The sequence below is a fragment of the Entelurus aequoreus genome, linkage group LG08 (assembly GCF_033978785.1).
Source record: "Entelurus aequoreus isolate RoL-2023_Sb linkage group LG08, RoL_Eaeq_v1.1, whole genome shotgun sequence".
Classification (NCBI taxonomy): Eukaryota; Metazoa; Chordata; class Actinopteri; order Syngnathiformes; family Syngnathidae; genus Entelurus; species Entelurus aequoreus.
Genome location: NC_084738.1, coordinates 60,295,238 through 60,317,239, shown reverse-complemented (window position 1 = coordinate 60,317,239; position 22,002 = coordinate 60,295,238). Strand labels below are relative to the sequence as shown.

At 35.2% G+C, this 22,002-nt stretch overlaps 1 protein-coding gene and 1 long non-coding RNA gene across 2 annotated transcripts; one reads left to right on the top strand and one right to left on the bottom strand.

The window, feature by feature from the left end:
• Positions 1 to 406: 406 nt before the first annotated feature.
• egfl7 (EGF-like-domain, multiple 7) lies at positions 407 to 21,489 on the bottom strand. Its single transcript, XM_062056976.1, is given in 10 exon segments — positions 407 to 765; positions 3,568 to 3,727; positions 3,797 to 3,873; positions 4,351 to 4,506; positions 6,868 to 6,928; positions 6,930 to 6,964; positions 8,191 to 8,303; positions 15,226 to 15,351; positions 18,088 to 18,300; positions 21,349 to 21,489. Coding segments are annotated over 9 exon segments (825 nt in total). The 5' UTR covers positions 18,165 to 18,300; positions 21,349 to 21,489; the 3' UTR covers positions 407 to 745.
• Positions 509 to 15,388, top strand: LOC133656124 (uncharacterized). The gene is made up of 5 exons (XR_009827098.1): positions 509 to 649; positions 3,421 to 3,496; positions 3,570 to 3,923; positions 4,069 to 4,521; positions 14,870 to 15,388. It is a non-coding gene; the product is annotated as an uncharacterized LOC133656124 (long non-coding RNA).
• Positions 21,490 to 22,002: the final 513 nt, after the last annotated feature.

Here is a 22,002-nt window from a genome sequence, read left to right as displayed (position 1 = left end):
TTATTAGAAAATTGAATATCCATTAATGCATTTTATTCTTTTTTATTTGTGTATTTTTTTTCTATATTGGTAAAATGTTAGACGTTTTTTTAAGTGAGTGGAAATTCCAAATAGGTTTGTCACTGCCAAAGCATGGAAATATGGCGCCACCTTATGAAATGTTTACGATGAAAACACAACAAAAAAACATAGATTATAGACAATATTTCAGAATAATTCCCACCAATAGAGTAATTTTCGTGTAAATTAAATTATTCTGAGCTACATCTTATTTTATAACTGATTGTAGTGATTGCTTTTTTGTAATGATAATACAAATAAATCAGCTGAAAAAAATAAAATAAGAAGCCAGTATTTTTTGAACAGCCAACATTCACAGAGCACACATTTTTGGAAAAACATTTTTTTTATTACAAAATGTTACAAAATTATTTTTAAAAAAATGTATTGAGAAATAACTGGTTGTAATTTTAAATAATAAATACAGATATGTCCAGGTGTGAGGACACACAGCTGCACTGATAGTTCACCTCTTACAGGTGTTGATGATGTGTGTAACGTAACGTAACAAGACTTTGTAACAGCATGAAGGACCTGTCGGGAACATCCCGTCTGCTTTGTGCGACCAATGTGACGGCTCGCCATGTTGGTGAGTACCACTTCTTTATGTGAGGGTTGGTCGGCCATGTTGGTGAGTACCACTTCTTTATGCGAGGGTTGGTCGGCCATGTTTGTTTCTTCGCCACTAGTTTTCCTGGCAAGAGCCTAGAGGGAGTAAAGAGAGGTGAGGAACAGTTTAGACCAAATTTGGTCCTAAACGAACAAAGTTTGTGTTTGTCGTTTTAATGTTCTCTTCATGAATGAGAATTGAAACACAAAACATTGGTTCTTTGTAATTTTATTTTGAAAATGCTAAATAAATTGGACAAAGAAAGTTCTTATTTGTCAGTCTCGAGCAATAGATAAATCTAAAAAAACGATTTTTAATACATAAAAAAATCTTGAGTCCGTAGAAACGAAAATAAAATCAGAAAACAGATGTTTTCTCGTAACCCGGAACCGGAAGTAGCTATTTTAAGACGAGCCCGCGGACTGGTGTTTAATACTGTGTCTGTTTATATAAGTCATCCATCCATCCATCCATCCATTTTCTACCGCTTGTCCCGTCATTTAAATGTTAATCCACAATACATGAATACAACACTACTCTGTTTATTTTATTTTATTTTACAGGCCAGTCCGCGGTCTCGTCTTTAAATAGCTACTTCCGGTTCCGGTGTTAAAAAAAAACCATGAATCACATGTTGCTCCAACCATCCATTTCCTACCGCTTGTCCCTTTCGGTGTAAAATGAATATCAACATTTTCGATATGTCCATTTAACAATATATAATTGTATTGCTCTTTGACACTAAAATAAAACCTTTATTTTTTAATCCATCCAACCATCCATCCATTTCCTACCGCTTGTCCCTTTTTAATGGTATTTTTCAATTTGTACAGATAAAATGATCAAACGAACAAATTGTAGCCTGTAAAATACAGTTTGGTCTTTTTGTCTTTAAATACCAAAGTCCGGTTCCGGTGTCGGAATAAAGAGAAAACATCTGGTTCTGGTCAGTATTTTTGTTTCTGCTGACTGGTGATTTACATTTTCGCTATGTGAAATGTGAATTACATTTTTGCACATGTTATTTTAAAAACATACTTTATTGCTGTTGGACACTGGAAAAAAAAAAGCTTTGTTTTTCGATTGTATTATTTTTAATTTTCAAAATAAAAATCCAATAAACCAATTGTAGCCTGTAAATACAGTGTGGGGTTGTATCTTGCGTTCATATATAAATATGTGCAAATATTTTGATCCATGATCCGATTCCATGGTATTTGTGACGCAGGATGCAACGCTATACTGTTTTTTTTATACCTTTTACTTCCGGTGTTGAAATATGAGAAAACGTCCGTTTTTAGTCCATTTTTATTTTCGTTTCTGCTGACAGGCAATTTTTCTTTTTCTTATATGAAATATAGAATGAAAATCAAACTGTTTTTCTTTTTTTGCCAGAATTTTACTGTAAAAAAATAAGTTTTACTAAGTGCTATAATTTTTTCCTTTAACCGTATTTCTGTGTAAAAAAAAAACTTTAAATTTAATAGTAAAATCTTTTTTTATGTATTTATTTATTTTTATTTAACTTTTTTTTACAGTTATTGCTCTTACCACTGAAAAAAATGCTTTATTTTTGTATCAATGTTTTTTACTTCAAAATTGAATTCAAACAAATCAATATTTTTTGTTTTGTTATTTTAACTCCCATTCATGAAACAAAAATATAATTGAACCCTAAACCAGGGGTGTCCAAAGTGCGGCCTGCAGCAAAAAATTTAACGGCCCATGGAACATTCTACAAATATGATTAAAAAAAAAAAGAAAAAAAAGTGGAATAAAAGAGCAGAGAGTTGAAACGTTGACACTAATAACGCAAAGCTTTTTTTCTTCTTTATGGCAGTAATTGCTCGAAAATAATAACAAATCAAAATCAATGTTATGAATTATTAACTTATTGAAGGTTCACAACTTCACATCGAAAATTACACTATTAAATATTTTTTGGGGTGAAAATATTGCACATTTTGAGTGTTTGCCATGCTGTATAAAAAACTAAAACATATTCTTTGACAAAAAGTGCGTAAAACAAACCAAAAAAAAAATCCATGAAAAAATTGTAAAATAATAGACGGATGGATCTGAAGTTGGTCTAGAGATTTAGGTGTTGAAAGTTAAAAATATATACGTATGACTTATTTTTAACATTTTTATGAGTGGAGGCCCTTTTGGATGACCAATAATTTTTGTGTTTGTTTGTCATTGCTCAAAAAATAATGAATTCAAATAAAAATATTGAATTATTGCCCTAATTATGATCCAATTAGTTCACATCCAATATTCCACGGATAATTTTTTTTATTGTAAAATATTGCATATTTTTAATTTTTGCTTAAAAAAAACAGGGTTTTGACAAAAAGGCCTAAAACAAAAACAAAAAAAAACTTTATATCTACCCAAAGTTGATCCAGAGATTTAAGTGTTGACTACAAAAAAATACATACATTTGTATGTATGTATGTATGTATGTATACAGTATGTGTGTATATGTATGTATGTATGTATGTATGTATATATGTGTGTGTATGTATGTATATATGTGTGTATATGTATGTACGTATATGTGTGTATATGTATGTATGTATATACCTGTATGTATGTATGTATGTATGTATGTATATATGTGTGTATGTATATATGTGTGTGTATATAATGTGTATGTGTATATATATTTATGTAAGTACAGTATGTATATGTATTGGTTTTGAAAACAGAAAAGATCAAAATGGCCCCGGCACGCTTTGATTTTTCAGTTTGGACACCCATCCATCCATCCATCCATCCATCCATCCATCCATCCATCCATCCATCTTCTTCCGCTTATCCGAGGTCGGTTGGATACCCCTACCCTAAACGTTGACTTCTCAAAAGTTCCCGGACTTGTTGCGTGTGTCACTCACAGGTTCCCAGGCGCTCCTCCAGGAAGCCGATCTGCTCACTGAGGGAGTCGATGCGGTCCAGCTGCTGGAAGGAGTGGGACAGCACGCTGGTCTCGGACGCGCCCTCATCCAGCGACAGGGGGAAGACGCTGCCGTACGGTGCCAGCGCCAACTGCAGCGTCTGGAAGGGACGCAACGTGAGAGAAGAACGGCGTGCGGCCTCCTCACGGAGGGATGACCTTGCCGGTACCTTTTCCAGAAGCTCCACCCGGCTCCTCAGGCTCCGCACCTCCTCCGACACGTTACCCTGAAGGCTGAAGCGTCCGCCTGCAGCGACAGGAGGGAGACATCAGTAAGGGAATGTATCGCCTCCAAGGGTATGAGACTCTGGGAGAGAGGTCACTAAAAATAGGGGGATCTTTCCCAGATGTGCTCCATTACTGAAAGCACTCGTCAGAAGCTGCAGGGAGTGAAACTAGAACAGCGGAATGTGCTGACCTTGCTTTTTTTGTTTTTTTTTAGGCTCCAGAACATCTGCTCATATCTCAAGGACAATTTGCACCTACCATACCAGGAGGAGGAAGGGGAGGGGGGGTTTGTGGTTGCTATAGGCAACGGGATAAACAGCCTCATCCTCAAAGCGCCAGCAGAGGGCGCCAGTCGCGGTGCATTATTACTCACGGTACGAGTTGAGAGTGGCATAGCGCGTACCAAAAGTAATAATGGGCCGCAAAGCTGGCTGCGATCTCTCCGTCTTCTTCCTCGTCTTCGCCGTTGTCGTCTCCAGAAAAGTTTACCGCCCACCTGTTGTCGGAGCATCGCTGGAGGCGGGGCCCGGGCGGTGACAGGAGCGACCGTCCGCGGACAGGTCGAAGCCGGCCCTGCAGGCGCATCGGAAGCTCCCCGCCGTGTTGACGCACTGCTGAACGCAAGGACGCTGCCGGACGCACTCGTCCACATCTGCGAAGGGAACAGGTGTGTGTCATTAGCAGGGCTAACGATTTTCAGATTAATTGAGAATTTTATTTCCTCCCCCCCAGTCTGTTTTGTCCAGCCACTCAGGCAAATCAGAATCAGAATAGTTTATTGCCATTGTTTGAGAACGGGTTCACAAACTAGGAATTTTTCTTGGATCATCATGGATCAATGATGATAAATCATTGGATAATAACCTTGGATAATAACTGGATAACCTTGGATAAATCATGGATTTATTTAAGAAAAGAGACGTGTTGGATGTTTCTCTTGTTAAAAAAAAAAAAAAAATGGTAAAATGGGTTATACTTTGTGGAGGTTTCCCTCTCGTGGGGGTTCTCCTGATGCCGACAGATCTTCTTAAGCCTGTAGTACTGGGTTAAACAAGTTTTTATTTTCATCCACGCATGGAGGGATTGCTTTCCAGCTATATGTGTTTGGGCTTTTCAGTCCCGCGTGTCTCTGTTCCATACTTGCCAACCCTCCTGATTTTCCCGGGGGACTCCCGAATTTCAGTGCCCCGCCCGAAAATCTCCCGGGGCAACCATTCTCCCGAATTTCTCCCGATTTTCACCCGGACAACAATATTGGGGACGTGCCTTAAAGACACTGCCTTTAACATCCTCTCTCACCTGAAACTTTCACCCCTTAACAGACGCATGCTGTCCAGGCATCCGTTTTTCCTCCATACAAACTGCATACCGGCCCAGTCACATAATAATATAGCTTTGGACGGATTTAACAATGGTCTTTACTCGAAGATGTCAAGAAATGCTGACACGTTGGATGATCTTTTAACTGGTGTTATCTTAACGCAAGGCATACTTGGTCAACAGCCATACAGGTCACACTGAGGGTGACCGTATAAACAACTTTAACACTGTTACAAATATGCGCCACACTGTGAACCCACACCAAACAAGAATGACAAACACATTTCGGGAGAACATACGCACCGTAACACAACATAAACACAACAGAACAAATACCCAGAATCCCTTTGCAGCACTAACTCTTCCGGGACGCTACAATAACATCTACGGCTTTTGGAGCTCAGTGCACAACTGCAACACAACAAGAAGGAGACGAAGCAGAAGAACGAAGAAGAGACACGGCGACGACGAGTAAGAAGAATACGCTTGCAAATTCCAAAATAATAATAATAATACCTGGGATTTATATAGCGCTTTTCTAAGTACCCAAAGTCGCTTTACATGTTAAAAACCCATCATTCATTCACACCTGGTGGTGGTAAGCTACTTTCGTAGCCACAGCTGCCCTGGGGTAGACTGACGGAAGCGTGGCTGCCAATTTGCGCCTACGGCCCCTCCGACCACCACCTATCATTCATTCATCATTCATTCACCGGTGTGAGCGGCACCGGGGGCAAGGGTGAAGTGTCCTGCCCAAGGACACAACGGCATGGTAAGAGGCGGGGAGCGAACCTGCAACCCTCAGGTTTCTGACACGGGCGCTCTACCCACTACGCCATGCCGCGTATGATTGGAAAAAATAATTTCATTTCATCCAGAAAAGCTCGAAGGGGAAGGGGTATGCTGCCTGCACCTCAACCACGCCCCCAACACACCCCACGCCTAATCTCCCGAATTCGGAGGCCTCAAGGTTGGCAAGTATGCTCTGTTTGTGTGTGTTTTTTTCCTGTCTCCAACTCCAACAACGTGTCTCTCTCCGGCTGCTGCTAATAAAGGCGACAGGTGGTTAGATAACAAGCCCCAGCTGGGCAATCTACTCACCTGCCGCTGCTTCGAGGCCGGTCCCTACACACACCGCTCCGGGGCAGACCCGCATACCTGTATAGCGCTTTTCTACCTTCAAGGTACTCCAAAGCGCTTTGACACTATTTCCACATTCACCCATTCACACACACATTCACACACTGATGGCGGGAGCTGCCATGCAAGGCCCTAACCACGACCCATCAGGAGCAAGGGTGAAGTGTCTCGCTCAAGGACACAACGGACGTGACGAAGTTGGTAGTGGATGGGGAATCGAACCAGGAACCCTCGGGTTGCTGGCACGGCCACTCTCCCAACCGCGCCACGCCTTATTTGTATTTGACTTTATTAAATGTTTGGGTAGAATTTTATCAAACAAAACCCCGTTTTCTTTTAAGAAACGTATAAAATTGATCGAGATATGTTTATATATTTTATGGAGGAATGTAGTCAATCATGGAACTGGTACCCAATGTTATTAAAAAAGTATAGATTTTGAATCGAGTCGTTAGGAATCCTTACCCCCAAGAATCTAATCGAACGATTCACTGCCTTCGTGATTAGTGTGTGTGTGTGTGTGTGCAGGTGGGAAAAGGGGGCGGGCCTCTACCTGTCTGGCACCGGTGTCCCGTCCATCCGGGCGGACATGCACACTGGTCGGGTCTGAGGCAACGCGCCTCCGTTCACACAGGTGTGATCGCACACAGCTGAAAGACACATCGGAAAGAAACATTTTCTCAATACTAGCTTAGCATGAACTGAAATGACATCTTTTAAAAGCAAAGTTTCCAAACTTTCACACCTACGACAACTTTTTCAAGTGGTGATTTGTTTTAAGGCGACACCTTGTGGTCACTATAATTTGGGAATTTAAACCCACAATGCGGACACGTTTGTTTCTGGATACTTTTTGGTGACTTTCTATGTGTAGGTAATATTCAACTATAACGTTTATATTGACAAATGTTTGAGACTGCAATGTTATCAATTGCGTTTAGCTTGTGAGCTATTGTGCGCTTAGCTGCTGCATAGCTGCTGGCTCCCAGTGAGCTATAGCACACCATACTTAGCTTTTGTAAATGTCGTGACTAAAATATCATCCGATACATGTTTTTTTGCTGATATTGGACCGATATCAATATTGAATCGGCTCAACTTAAAACACAATTTAGAATGGACAATTGTAGTAAATGTTAAAAAAAAGTTTTTTATAGTTGTTGTTTTTTTGGGGGGGGGGGGGATGGGGGTATTTTTTATTTTTAAAAGACCATTTTTATATATATATATATATATATATATAATTTTTTTTTTAATTTATTTTTTGTATAGGTTTATTTTTTTTACATATTTTTTTTATTTTAAAAAAGACATTTTAGGCAATCCCCACGCAACCAAAAATGTATTTTCTAACTTGCAACCTGTTTTGAAAACGTTGCTTTGTAATTATCACACCAAATAATACAATGTGGTTTGAATCTAGAACCGTGTTGAACAGATTCTGAATCGAATCGGAATCGAATCGTTAGGTGCTCGAAGATTCACGATCCAAACAAATACATTCTCCAATATGATGATATATTATCACTTAATAGCACTACTCTTTATATTAGTATTTTCTTATTATATTACGCTTTTTTTTTTTTTTTTTTAACATTTACTACAATTGTCCGTTCTAAAGTTAGAAAATACATTTTTGGTTGCGTGGGGATTGCCTAAAATGTCTTTTTAAAAATAAAAAAAATGTATAAAAAAATTAAATTATGAATACATTTAAAAATAGTATGATTACGAATTTTTTTTTGTAAACCCATATTATTCATATTCCAAGCCTACCCGGATGCAATTGTTCTAGGGTCAAGGGTGAAAAAATGTGTAGAACGTTCTCCGATAGCTGTAAGTGTGACAACAACAACAACAACAACCACCCCGTTACCTTGGTTACAGTTGAGGGAGTGAAAGCGTCGCCATCCCGGACAGCATTCTGGGTAATAATTGGACACAGACGCCACCCTGCTCACCTGCCGGTACGCGAGTGTGTACACGGTCCTGTGGAGCAAAAACACACTGATTATAGGATCAAATATATCGCATGTCCCACTGAAAACATTTTTTTTGATGTTGCAATAGGAGCACATTTAAATGTAGAAGTGGCAAAGTTGAGTAATTTCAGTATCATCAACCCTTTTTTTTTTTTTATAAAACTTTGAACATTTTTACATATATCCAATGTATTCCTTTAATAAAAATATGATTGTCCATTTAAACCAGGGGTGTCCAAACTTTTTCCACCAAGAACAAGGCTGTTTATTTTTCCCCTTTTATATTATTTTATTATTTTTAATTGTGCGTGTACAAACTGTACAATGTGCTTTAAACAAGTACAGAATGTAACAAAAATATGGAAAAATAGCTTTCAGTAAGAACTTTTGTCATACTTGTGTCAAAAGTAAACATTGTTGTCTTTTGTGAACACGGAATTTGAAATATTTTTTGTATCGAATTTGGTATTTTTTTTATAGGGGCTGACCGAATTCCGTCGGTATTGATTCACTTAAAAATTAATATACTTTTGTTGCATGTCCTGTTGCAGTTGTGTAAACAATCAGTCAAGCAACACTCCCTCTAAGTAATGTTGCAGTTTTCAACACCAACAAAGCAAGTATGCCGGCTAGAAAACTCTCAAACATAAAATAAGGCTCCACTTTCCCAAACTGCGCCAGCTTGATGCTAATATACGTTGGATTTGCCATAGACGGGCTACTGTTAGCGATTTCAACGCCTCCAAATTTGGTAACGAAAAGTACAACTAAAATGAATGTTACAATCAAACAGCACAACACTTACAGTATTAACACTTTGTAGGGCGCAACATAACTCATTGAGCTTCCTTGAAAAAGCGACTTCCTCGTTAGGCAACATACTAAAGATAATTGGGTTCTAAATCTTTGGGCACCACACGGTTCGATTCGATTTTTTGGGGGTAACTATATGATTCAGAATCAATTCTCGATTCAAAATGATACTTTTTTTGACACCCCTAATAGATAGCCTGTAGTATGTATGGTACTGCCATCTAATGTCTTGGAAGTGCAATCTAAATGTATGTATTATTTCGAATGATTACAAATATTGTTTTAATGCATTTATGGTCTTTTTACAAATGTATTGGTATTAATTTAATTTTCTTAAATTTTACTAAGCTTAATTTATTATATTTTTGTTATGCATTTAGGTTATTTTAAATAATTTATTGTTTTTTATTAATATTTTAAAAAATTATTGTATTATGGTGATTTAGTATATTTTTGTAATGCAATCTAAATGTATTCATTTCGAGTGGTTACAAATATTGTTTTAATGCATTTAGGGTATTTTTACAAATGTATTTCGTATTAATTTGACTAAACTTTATTATATTTTTGTTATGCATTTAGGTTATTTTCAATAATTTATAGTTTTTTATCAATATTTGTGATGAAGTACATACCCAGCAGGCACGAGACATTGAAACAACGTTGAGAATTTGTTGAATTAGGTCCTGACGTTGAGCAATTCAAATATAACGTTGAAACAACATGCTTTTTGACAACGTTTAATCAATGTTCAAATGTTGATTTGACCATTGATTTTTGGTGATTTTCCAATTAATTTTCTACAACACAAATACAACGTTGAAACAAAATGCTTTTTGACAACGTTTAATCAATGTTGGGTTCTGACGTTGATTTGACCATTGAATTTTGGTGATTTTCCAACCAATATTCTACAACACAAATGCAACGTTGAAACAAAATGCTTTTTGATGACGTTTAATCAATGTTGGGTTCTGACTATAATTTGACCATTGAATTCTGGTCATTTTCCAACCAATATTCTACAACGCAAATACAAAGTTGAAACAACGTGCTTGTTGATGACGTTTAATCAATGTTGGGTTCTGACGTTGATTTGACCATTGAATTTTGATCATTTCCCAACCAATATTTTACAACACAAATGCAACGTTGAAAAACATGCCTTTTGACAATGTTTAATCAATCAATGTTGAGTTCTGGCGTTGAGTTGACCATTGAATTTTGGTCATTTCCCAACCAATATTCTACAACACAAATACAACGTTGAAACAACATGCTTTTTGACAACGTTTAATCAATGTTGGGTTCTGACGTTGATTTGACCATTTGAATTTTGGTGATTTTCCAACCAATATTCTACAACACAAATTCAACGTTGAAAAACATGCTTTTTAACGACGTTTAATCAATGTCTGGTTCCGACTTTAATTTGACCATTGAATTTTGGTCATTTCCCAACCAATATTTTACAACATAAATGCAACGTTGAAACATGCCTTTTGACAATGTTTAATCAATGTTGGGTTCTGACGTTGATTTGACCATTGAATTTTTGTCATTTTCCAACCAATATTCTACAACACAAATACAACGTTGAAACAACATGCTTTTTAACGACGTTTAATCAATGTCTGTTCCGACTTTAATTTGACCATTGAATTTTGGTAATTTCCCAACCAATATTCTACAACACAAATACAACGTTGAAACAAAAGGCTTTTTGACAACGTTTAATCAATGTCTGGTTCTGACGTTGATTTGACCATTGAATGTTGGTGATTTTCCAACCAATATTCTACAACACAAATACAAAGTTGAAACAACATGCTTTTTAATGACGTTTAATCAATGTCTGGTTCCTACTTTAATTTGACCATTGAATTTTGGTTATTACCCAACCAATATTTTACAACACAAATGCAACGTTGAAACATGCCTTTTGACAACGTTTAATCAATGTTGGGTTCTGACGTTGATTTGACCATTGAATTTTTGTCATTTTCCAACCAATATTCTACAACACAAATACAACGTTGAAACAACATGCTTTTTAACGACGTTTAATCAATGTCTGTTCCGACTTTAATTTGACCATTGAATTTTGGTAATTTCCCAACCAATATTCTACAACACAAATACAACGTTGAAACAACATGCTTGTTGACTACGTTTAACCAATGTTGGGTTCTGACGTTGATTTGACCATTGAAATTTGGCCATTTTCCAACCAATATTTTACAATACAAATGCAACGTTGAAACAACATGCCTTTTGACAGCGTTTAAACAATCAATGTTTGGTTCTGACGTTGATTTGACCATTGAATTTTTGTCATTTTCCAACCAATATTCTACAACACAAATACGTTGAAACAACATACTTTTTGACAACGTTTAGTCAATGTCGGATTCTGACTTTAATTTGACCATTGAAATTTGGTAATTTTCCAACCAATATTCTACAACACAAATACAACGTTGAAACAACATGCTTTTTAACAACATTTAATCAATGTCTGGTTCTGACGTTGATTTGACCATTGAATTTTGGTGATTTTCCAACCAATATTCTACAACACAAATACAACGTTGAAACAACATGCTTTTTAACGACGTTTAATCAATGTCTGTTCCGACTTTAATTTGACCATTGAATTTTGGTAATTTCCCAACCAATATTCTACAACACAAATACAACGTTGAAACAACATGCTTTTTGACAACGTTTAATCAATGTTGGGTTCTGACGTTGATTTGACCATTTGAATTTTGGTGATTTTCCAACCAATATTCTACAACACAAATTCAACGTTGAAAAACATGCTTTTTAACGACGTTTAATCAATGTCTGGTTCCGACTTTAATTTGACCATTGAATTTTGGTCATTTCCCAACCAATATTTTACAACATAAATGCAACGTTGAAACATGCCTTTTGACAATGTTTAATCAATGTTGGGTTCTGACGTTGATTTGACCATTGAATTTTTGTCATTTTCCAACCAATATTCTACAACACAAATACAACGTTGAAACAACATGCTTTTTAACGACGTTTAATCAATGTCTGTTCCGACTTTAATTTGACCATTGAATTTTGGTAATTTCCCAACCAATATTCTACAACACAAATACAACGTTGAAACAAAAGGCTTTTTGACAACGTTTAATCAATGTCTGGTTCTGACGTTGATTTGACCATTGAATGTTGGTGATTTTCCAACCAATATTCTACAACACAAATACAAAGTTGAAACAACATGCTTTTTAATGACGTTTAATCAATGTCTGGTTCCTACTTTAATTTGACCATTGAATTTTGGTTATTACCCAACCAATATTTTACAACACAAATGCAACGTTGAAACATGCCTTTTGACAACGTTTAATCAATGTTGGGTTCTGACGTTGATTTGACCATTGAATTTTTGTCATTTTCCAACCAATATTCTACAACACAAATACAACGTTGAAACAACATGCTTTTTAACGACGTTTAATCAATGTCTGTTCCGACTTTAATTTGACCATTGAATTTTGGTAATTTCCCAACCAATATTCTACAACACAAATACAACGTTGAAACAACATGCTTGTTGACTACGTTTAACCAATGTTGGGTTCTGACGTTGATTTGACCATTGAAATTTGGCCATTTTCCAACCAATATTTTACAATACAAATGCAACGTTGAAACAACATGCCTTTTGACAGCGTTTAAACAATCAATGTTTGGTTCTGACGTTGATTTGACCATTGAATTTTTGTCATTTTCCAACCAATATTCTACAACACAAATACGTTGAAACAACATACTTTTTGACAACGTTTAGTCAATGTCGGATTCTGACTTTAATTTGACCATTGAAATTTGGTAATTTTCCAACCAATATTCTACAACACAAATACAACGTTGAAACAACATGCTTTTTGACAACGTTTAATCAATGTCTGGTTCTGACGTTGATTTGACCATTGAATTTTGGTGATTTTCCAACCAATATTCTACAACACAAATACAACGTTGAAACAACATGCTTTTTAACGACGTTTAATCAATGTCTGTTCCGACTTTAATTTGACCATTGAATTTTGGTAATTTCCCAACCAATATTCTACAACACAAATACAACGTTGAAACAAAAGGCTTTTTGACAACGTTTAATCAATGTCTGGTTCTGACGTTGATTTGACCATTGAATGTTGGTGATTTTCCAACCAATATTCTACAACACAAATGCAACGTTGAAACAACATGCTTTTTAACGACGTTTAATCAATGTCTGGTTCCGACTTTTAATTTGACCATTGAATTTTGGTAATTTCCCAACCAATATTTTACAACACAAATACAACGTTGAAACAACATGCTTGTTGACTACGTTTAACCAATGTTGGGTTCTGACGTTGATTTGACCATTGAAATTTGGCCATTTTCCAACCAATATTTTACAATACAAATGCAACGTTGAAACAACATGCCTTTTGACAGCGTTTAAACAATCAATGTTTGGTTCTGATGTTGATTTGACCATTGAATTTTTGTCATTTTCCAACCAATATTCTACAACACAAATACGTTGAAACAACATACTTTTTGACAACGTTTAATCAATGTCTGGTTCTGACGTTGATTTGACCATTGAATTTTGGTGATTTTCCAACCAATATTCTACAACACAAATACAACGTTGAAACAACATGCTTTTTAACGACGTTTAATCAATGTCTGTTCCAACTTTAATTTGACCATTGAATTTTGGTAATTTCCCAACCAATATTCTACAACACAAATACAACGTTGAAACAAAAGGCTTTTTGACAACGTTTAATCAATGTCGGGTTCTGACGTTGATTTGACCATTGAATGTTGGTGATTTTCCAACCAATATTCTACAACACAAATGCAACGTTGCAACAACATGCTTTTTAACGACGTTTAATCAATGTCTGGTTCCGACTTTTAATTTGACCATTGAATTTTGGTAATTTCCCAACCAATATTTTACAACACAAATGCAACGTTGAAACATGCCTTTTGACAACGTTTAATCAATGTTGGGTTCTGACTTTGATTTGACCATTGATTTTTTGTCATTTTCCAACCAATATTCTACAACACAAATACAACGTTGAAACAACATGATTTTTGACAGCGTTTAATCAATGTCGGATTCTGACTTTAATTTGACCATTGAAATTTGATAATTTTCCAACCAATATTTTACAACACAAATACAACGTTGAAACAACATCCTTTTTTATGTTTATTCAATGTCAGGTTCTGACGTTGATTTGACCATTGAAATTTGGTCATTTTCCAACCAATATTTTACAACACAAATACAACGTTGAAACAACATGCTTTTTGACAACATTTATTCAATGTCAGGTTGTGACGTTGATTTGACCGTTGATATTTGGTCATTTTCCAACCAACAACGTTTGTCTTAATTTACAAACACAGCTATTTTGCAACGTGGTTTCAAAGTCAGTTTTAAAGGACATGTACGTATAATCAACGTCTTGTGCCCGCTGGGTGTTTGTTTGTCATCATCCGAGATGCATTACAGCTGCTGTAAAACGTAGAAGAAGACAACGTCCAGCTGCCTTCCTTTAATAACCTTTGACCTTGGCTGAGAGCGAAACACTGAGGGATGCGTGGAACTATTTTGATGTAATTCCTCTTGGCAATGTCGTGCAATATGTCACAGGCCATCATTAATTATGAATTACTTTATTTTCACTATATTCCCAGGCACGATAAAAACTGGAAACGGGCGCCAGGCCGCCTTTTGGACCTCCCCCCCACCCCCGTCTACACGGACATCTCTTGTAAGTAACGTCTCAGCTTGTATTTGGCAAGCACGACTTCTCACAGACTTTGCGGTTAAAAGAATGTCTGGCGGGAAAGTTTTATTTTTGTTTTTTTTTGCTTTTCCTGGTTAAAGAGAAGAATGAGAGCTGGCGAGAGTCTGAAAATAAACAAGGCGCGCGGTCTCTGCGGGCGCCGATTTCCTGTCGTTCCGCAAAGCGCTTGATAGTTGAGATTGCGGCGCAATGGTTGCCATGGTGACCCGCTCGCAAAGACCTTTGGACGTCAAGAAAACTCACTTGTACGTGCTGCACAGGCGCTGACCCTGGCACACGGTGATGTAGGGCCTGTGCAGAGGGAGGATGTACGACTCGGTTGCCGTGACAACGTGATGGTGGGGGTCGCGGCTACCACACACCCTCCTCCTGGCGACAGGGGCACAGATTGCATCATCAGCAAGAATTTTTTACCCGTTCTGAAATCATTTTAAAGGCATATATTTTTTAATTTTTATTATACTATATAGCTTTTTAGGCTTTGAAATTCCTTTATTTGAATAAAAACATTTATTTAATATTTTTAATTTAAAAACTGTAATATAAAAAAAAATTTAAATTTTTTTTTTTGAGATTGTTACATTTTTTATTTGTTATTTTAGGTCAAACCAATAAAAAATTTGGTAGCTTTATGGCAGGTCAAATCTTTAAAATTAAATAAATCCTTAAATAATGACTTAAATGGGCCATTAATTATTTGTAATTTACATTAGATACATATGTGGTAATAAATGTTATTTGTTTTAATGTAAAAGTACATGTAATTATATAATCATTTAATGAATTATTTCAATATTTAATCAAATACTCAACCATTTCATTATTTCATAATTTAACTATTTCACAATCTCTAACTATTTTCTAATTCAAAAAATTAACTCACGATTTGGAGGGTTGAATCGTTCAAATTAAATAAATCTTTAAATCATTACTAAATGTGCCATTAATCTATTGTAATGGAAATTAAATACATAAAAAAATAATACCAATATTAATAATGATAATAATTACTAATTATTTCACGATTTAACTAGTTATTTCCCAATTTAATAAATTAACTCACGATTTGGAGGGTCGAATCGTTCAAATGAAATAAATATTTGAATAATTACTAAATGTGCCATTAATTTATTATCATGGAAATTAAATACATGAGAAAATAATACCAATAATAATATTAATAATGATAATAATTACTAATTATTTCACGATTTAACAAGTTATTTACCAATTTAATAAATGTACTCACGATTTGGAGGGTCAAATCATTCAAATTAAAGAAATATTTAAATAAATACTTAAATGTGCCATTAATAAATTATGAATATATTAAATACATGAAAAAATAATATAAATAATATTAATTAGTAATTATTTCACGGTTTAACTAGTTATTTCCCATTTTAATAAATAAACTCCCAATTTGGAGGGTCAAATCGTTCAAATTAAATACATCTTTAAATAGTTACTTAACTGTGGCATTAATCAATTATTATTGAAATTAAATGCATGTAAAAAATAATATAAGTAATAATTATAATAATTAGTAAATATTTCCCGATTTAAGTAGTTATTTCCCAATTAAATAAATTAACTAACAATTTAGAGGGTCAAATCGTTCAAATTAAATATATATTCTACTTAAATGTGCCAATAATTAATTATAATTCAAATTTGTGTTAATAAATGTGTCATTTTTGTTTAATGTTGAAATACATTTAATTGTTTTAAATCATGTAATCAATTATTTTAATATTTGATCAAATGTTTAATCATTTCATTATATCATGATATAAAAAAATATTTCCCAATTTAATAAATGAATTCACAATTTGGAGGGTCAAATCGTTCAAAATAGATACATCTTTAAATAATTACTAAAATGGGCCATTAATTAATTAGAATTCAAATTAAATACATGAAATAAATAATAATATAATAATGAATGATAATGATGATGATGATGAGGATAATAATAATGATTACAAATTATTTCACGATTCCACTAATTATTTCCAATTTTAACAAATTGTTCAAATGAAATACATCTTTAAATAATTCCTAATTTCACGATTTAACGCATTATTTTCACAATTTAATGAGGGTAAATTTGTTCAAATGTTTAAATAATTAGTTAAATGTGCCATTAATTGATTACAATTGTAATTAATTACATAAAATAAAATATAATGATTTATAATTCATAACTCCAAAAACATGCACCTGGGAATAGGTTGATTGGCAACACTAAATGGTCCCTAGTGTGTGGATGAGGTGGCGACTTGTCCAGGGTGTACCCCGCCTTCCGCCCAAGTGCAGCTGAGATAGGCTCCAGCACCCCCCGTGACCCCAAAAGGGACAAGCGGTAGAAAATGGATGGATGAATTTATAATTCCAATGATTATTAATTATTCCACAATTCAACCATTTATTTCCCTTTAAAAAAATAAAAATTAAAAAACTCAGGATTTGGAGGGGTTACATTTTTCAAATCTGCCATTAATTAATTACAATTGCAATGAACAGGAATGTCTTATTCGATCATTTATGTATTAAATGTAAAACTATATTTCAATAAATGTCATTTAACTATTGGTTTTGATATTCAATCAAATATTTAATGTCTTTATCCCATCACATAATTTAATGAATTAAATGGATTATTCGACAATTTAATGCTTTATGTAATTATTTCATGAATATTTGCAAATGTGTTATAAGTCAAACTGACCTATCAACGTCAGGGGGCGGGGCTAACGCCAATCTAGTCCCATGATTGCTTTGGTAAATAATGGAATAATTATTTAATTAAATCAATTCATTACATTATTAATTGAATATTAAAATAACTAATTGACTGATGTAGTAATACAATGTATTTTTACATTAATACATTATAATTAATTAATTACACATTTAATTAACTGGTTACAGATTTATTCATTTAATTTTGTCCCATTTGACCCTCCATATTCCCAAAACACCTTTTTTTCCACTGTCCTGATTGACAAGCATCAGTCAAACAGCGCCCCCTGTCTCAGAAAATCCCTCCCGAGGCTCGGTTGCTTAGCAACATGCAAGAGGGGGGGGGGGGGGTTCATTTACCCGTGGTGAGCCAAGAAGTGGGGCGTGGCCACGGCCTGCAGGACGAGGAGGGCGGCGAGGAGCGACTTCTGGACCATTTTCTTTCCCACGTTCTCTCTCTCTCACTCTCACTCACTCCGAGTGTAGAAGAAGAAGAAGTGGAGGATGAGGAGGAGGAGGAGGGGAGGGGGAGGAAGGATGGATCGGAATGTTCTCCACCAGGGGGAGGACGACCTGGACGTGAAGACGGGAAGAGGTTAGAGGAGCTTGAAGGTTTCTCACAAGCTGAGAAAAGGCTGCAACTAACGATTCATTTGATAATCGATTAATCTGTCGATTATTACTTCGATTAATCGATTAATAATCGGATAAAAGAGACAAACTACATTTCTATCCTTTCCAGTATTTTATTGGGGGAAAAAACAGCATACTGGCACCATACTTATTTTGATTATTGTTTCTCAGCTGTTTGTACATGTTGCAGTTTATAAATAAAGGTTTATAAAAATAAATAAATAAAAATTTAAAAAAAAAAAAAAAATTGCCTCTGCGCATGCGCATAGCATAGATCCAACGAATCGATGACTAAATTAATCGCCAACTATTTTTATAATCGATTTTAACCGATTAGTTGTTGCAGCCCTAGAAAAGACAAAATGACCGACATCATGAACACAGTAGCGCCGTAGGCCTAAGCATTCATTAAAAGCGAGGCCGAAGTTTTAGTCAACACTGTTTGGATATTGAACCAAGTCATTCTCTAGGCTTCCACTAGATGGCGCCTGCGTGTGCCACAGTTGGGACTCGAACGCGGAACTTTGGAGTGCGTCCGGCGTCTAAAGGAGAGTCCAACTTTGGAAGACGATTCTAGGCTCCAAAACTAGAGAAAAAAAATCCCCATTTCTTCATAAGTATCATCATTTTTCCAAATCACGTGATCATAATACAAATTTTAAAAAAAATAAAATAAAAAAAAAGCCCACCGGCGGAATTGTGCGTTAAAACAAGCGGTTTGCTACTCAGAGACAACATGTTGTTGTACCGCCGGTGGCCGCAGGAGGGCGACGTTGACGAGCGCCGTCCTCGCAGCCCTGCGCGTTCACGTCGCGCACATAAGCCGCGCGCACGGACGGAACAGTCACCTTCTTTTTCCCGTGCGTGGAAGTCCCGCCGTGAAAAAAGTCCGCATCAGCAGATTTTTTAGGATGCTGAAAGTCCTCTCAGAGTCCCAAGGAAAACAACAACAACAACAACAATAAAAAATAAATCCTCCCGCGAAATAAAAGTAGTGATTTAAAAAAAAAAAAAAAAAGGTGCGATGATGGAAGAGTGTTTGCTGCTTGCTGCTGCAGCTCAGACTGTCGCTCAGCGTGGGGGGGCGATGGGAGGACCCCCCCACCCCCCATACCCCATCTCGCCCCCCCTCTCCATGGTAGGCCTTCCTCCCACCTCCTCACCCTCTCCCTCCCCCCCCATCCCTCCCTCCTCCAGCTGGGTGTCCGCTGGAGGGGGGCATGAGGGGGACGACTCCTCGGTGACGTCATCATCATGGCCACACACAAACGCTGCTGATTTTATAGTGAAATCACCATTCAAAAAGACTGGCTGTTTAACTTTGTACTTCAACTTAAAAGATGAATATAATCAATTAATTTATAATAAATATGTTACTATTTTTATATACTACTTTTGTATACTGACTGATTTCGATTTTTAGAATAATGTATTTGTTGGTTCTTTTAATTATTTACTTTTTTATTTTTGAAAATTTTCTCATACATTTCAGATATTTTGTGATAAATATAGGGACAAGCGATAGAAGATGGACATTGGTTATTTTCTGTAATTTATTTTAACCATATTTTTTGTAATGCAAAGTCATTTATTTTACAATTTATTGGTTATTTGTAAATGTTTCGAAAGTTGTGTCTGTGTCATTTAGTCAATTTTATTTAGTTGCATTGAAATTATTTTTGATCATTTAATTTTGATTAAAAAAAAATCCTCATGGTGATTGAGTATATTTTTTGTTATGCATTTAAATGTATGTTTTATTCCAAATTATTCTAAATATTCTCCTAATGTATTTTAAGAATTTTTAAATATACTGAGTAAATTTTTAAGGGTAATTTAGTTTATTTTTTGTAATTCATTGAAATATATCTATTAATTAAAATTATGAAAAATACTGTTTTAATGCATTTTTTAATATTTATATCATTTTATTTTAATTTTTTGTAATTTTATTAATTTATTTATTATATTTTTGTAATGCAATCTAAATGTATTTATTATTTCGAATGGTTAAAAATATTGTTTTAATGCATTTATGGTATTTTTACAAATGTAATTGGTATTCATTTTTATTTTTTTTTAAATTTTACTAAGCTGAATTTATTATATTTTTGTTATGCATTTAGGTTATTTTAAATAGTGTATTGTTTTTTATGAACATTTAAAAACATTTTTGTATTAGGGTGATTTAGTATATTTTTGTAATGCAAGCGAAATGTATTCATTATTTCGAATGATTACAAATATTGTTTTAATGCATTTAAGGTATTTATACAAATGTATTTCGCATAAATTTTACTAAACTTAATTCATTATATTTTTGTTATGCATTTAGGTTATTTTCAATAATTTATTGGTTTTTATTAATATTTTAAAAATAATTTTATTAAGGGTGATTTTGTATATTTTTATAATGCTTTCTAAATGTATTCATTATTTTGAATGATTACAAATATTGTTTTAATGCATTTAGGGTATTCATTTTTTTCGTGTAATTTTACTAAGGTTAATTTAGTATATTTTTTGTTATGCATTTAGGTTATTTTCAATAATTTATTGGTTTATATTAATATTTTATTAAATAATTGCATTAAAGGCAATTTAGTAAAAAAAATTGTAATGCATTTAAATTAAATTATTGTTTTAAATCCCTACAACAAGTTTTTTAATGCATTTAAGTAAATCTAAAAAAATGTATTGCATATTTTAGAGGGTTTATTTTGTTCTGTTATTAAGTGTGAGTGAGTATATAATGTTGTCATGCATTAAAAATGATGACGAAAAATTACATTAGATCATTGACATGCCATCACAGCATAAATAATCAACAAAACCACTAAATTAAATGTTGTTTTTAAAATAATTGGACTATTTTGGATGTCAAGGCCTAGTTCCAATCACAGCACGCCTGTCTTTCTGACATTTAAGCCTGCAATTAACCGGAAGTCATAAAGTGTCAAACAATTAGGAACCGATGACAGATCTCACCCGCTCAGCTGGGGGTCGTCTCGTGCCCAGACCGGCCTTCGCCGTCCTGGCGGACCAGCGAGGTCCTCCATGGTCTGGTCTCTGCTGGAAGTCGATCAAAGCTTTGGTCTCGGTCCTTCTCGGTCCGCCGCTCGGACCCGCCACGCTCCAAATGCTCTTTGGGCGTATTTCCACCAGCTTTTTATGCCGCGCTTCCTGTTGGAAGGCAGGAATCGCACGGACAATCCCAAACCGGACTTCCTGTGAGTGTTGGGGCCTGATAAAAGTCCACTCCTGCACAAACACGCTCCATCCTGTTCGCCGCGTTTGGACAAAATGTGATTTGGAAGCATTTTTTTGACCCCCCCCCCACTCACGTCTTCCAGTCTTCAAACATCAGCGTTCCTAATGAGTTTGCACGAGGGCAGCTTTAACACTTTCACAGGACTATCGTAAGCGTACCAGTGCCTGTGTCGAGGGGTACTACTCTTTTATTTCAGGAAAATCCGCCAAAGTTAGGTTGCTAACTAACTGACAGACTGACACTTTCCATAAAATCAACTACTTTTCTTCCAAGTAGCCTTATCACTGGAAGACCAGGCTAAACATGTTACACAACAAGTAAGAGAAAACCAGAAACATGCAAGAAGCTAGTCTCTAAGCTAGCTTTAAACT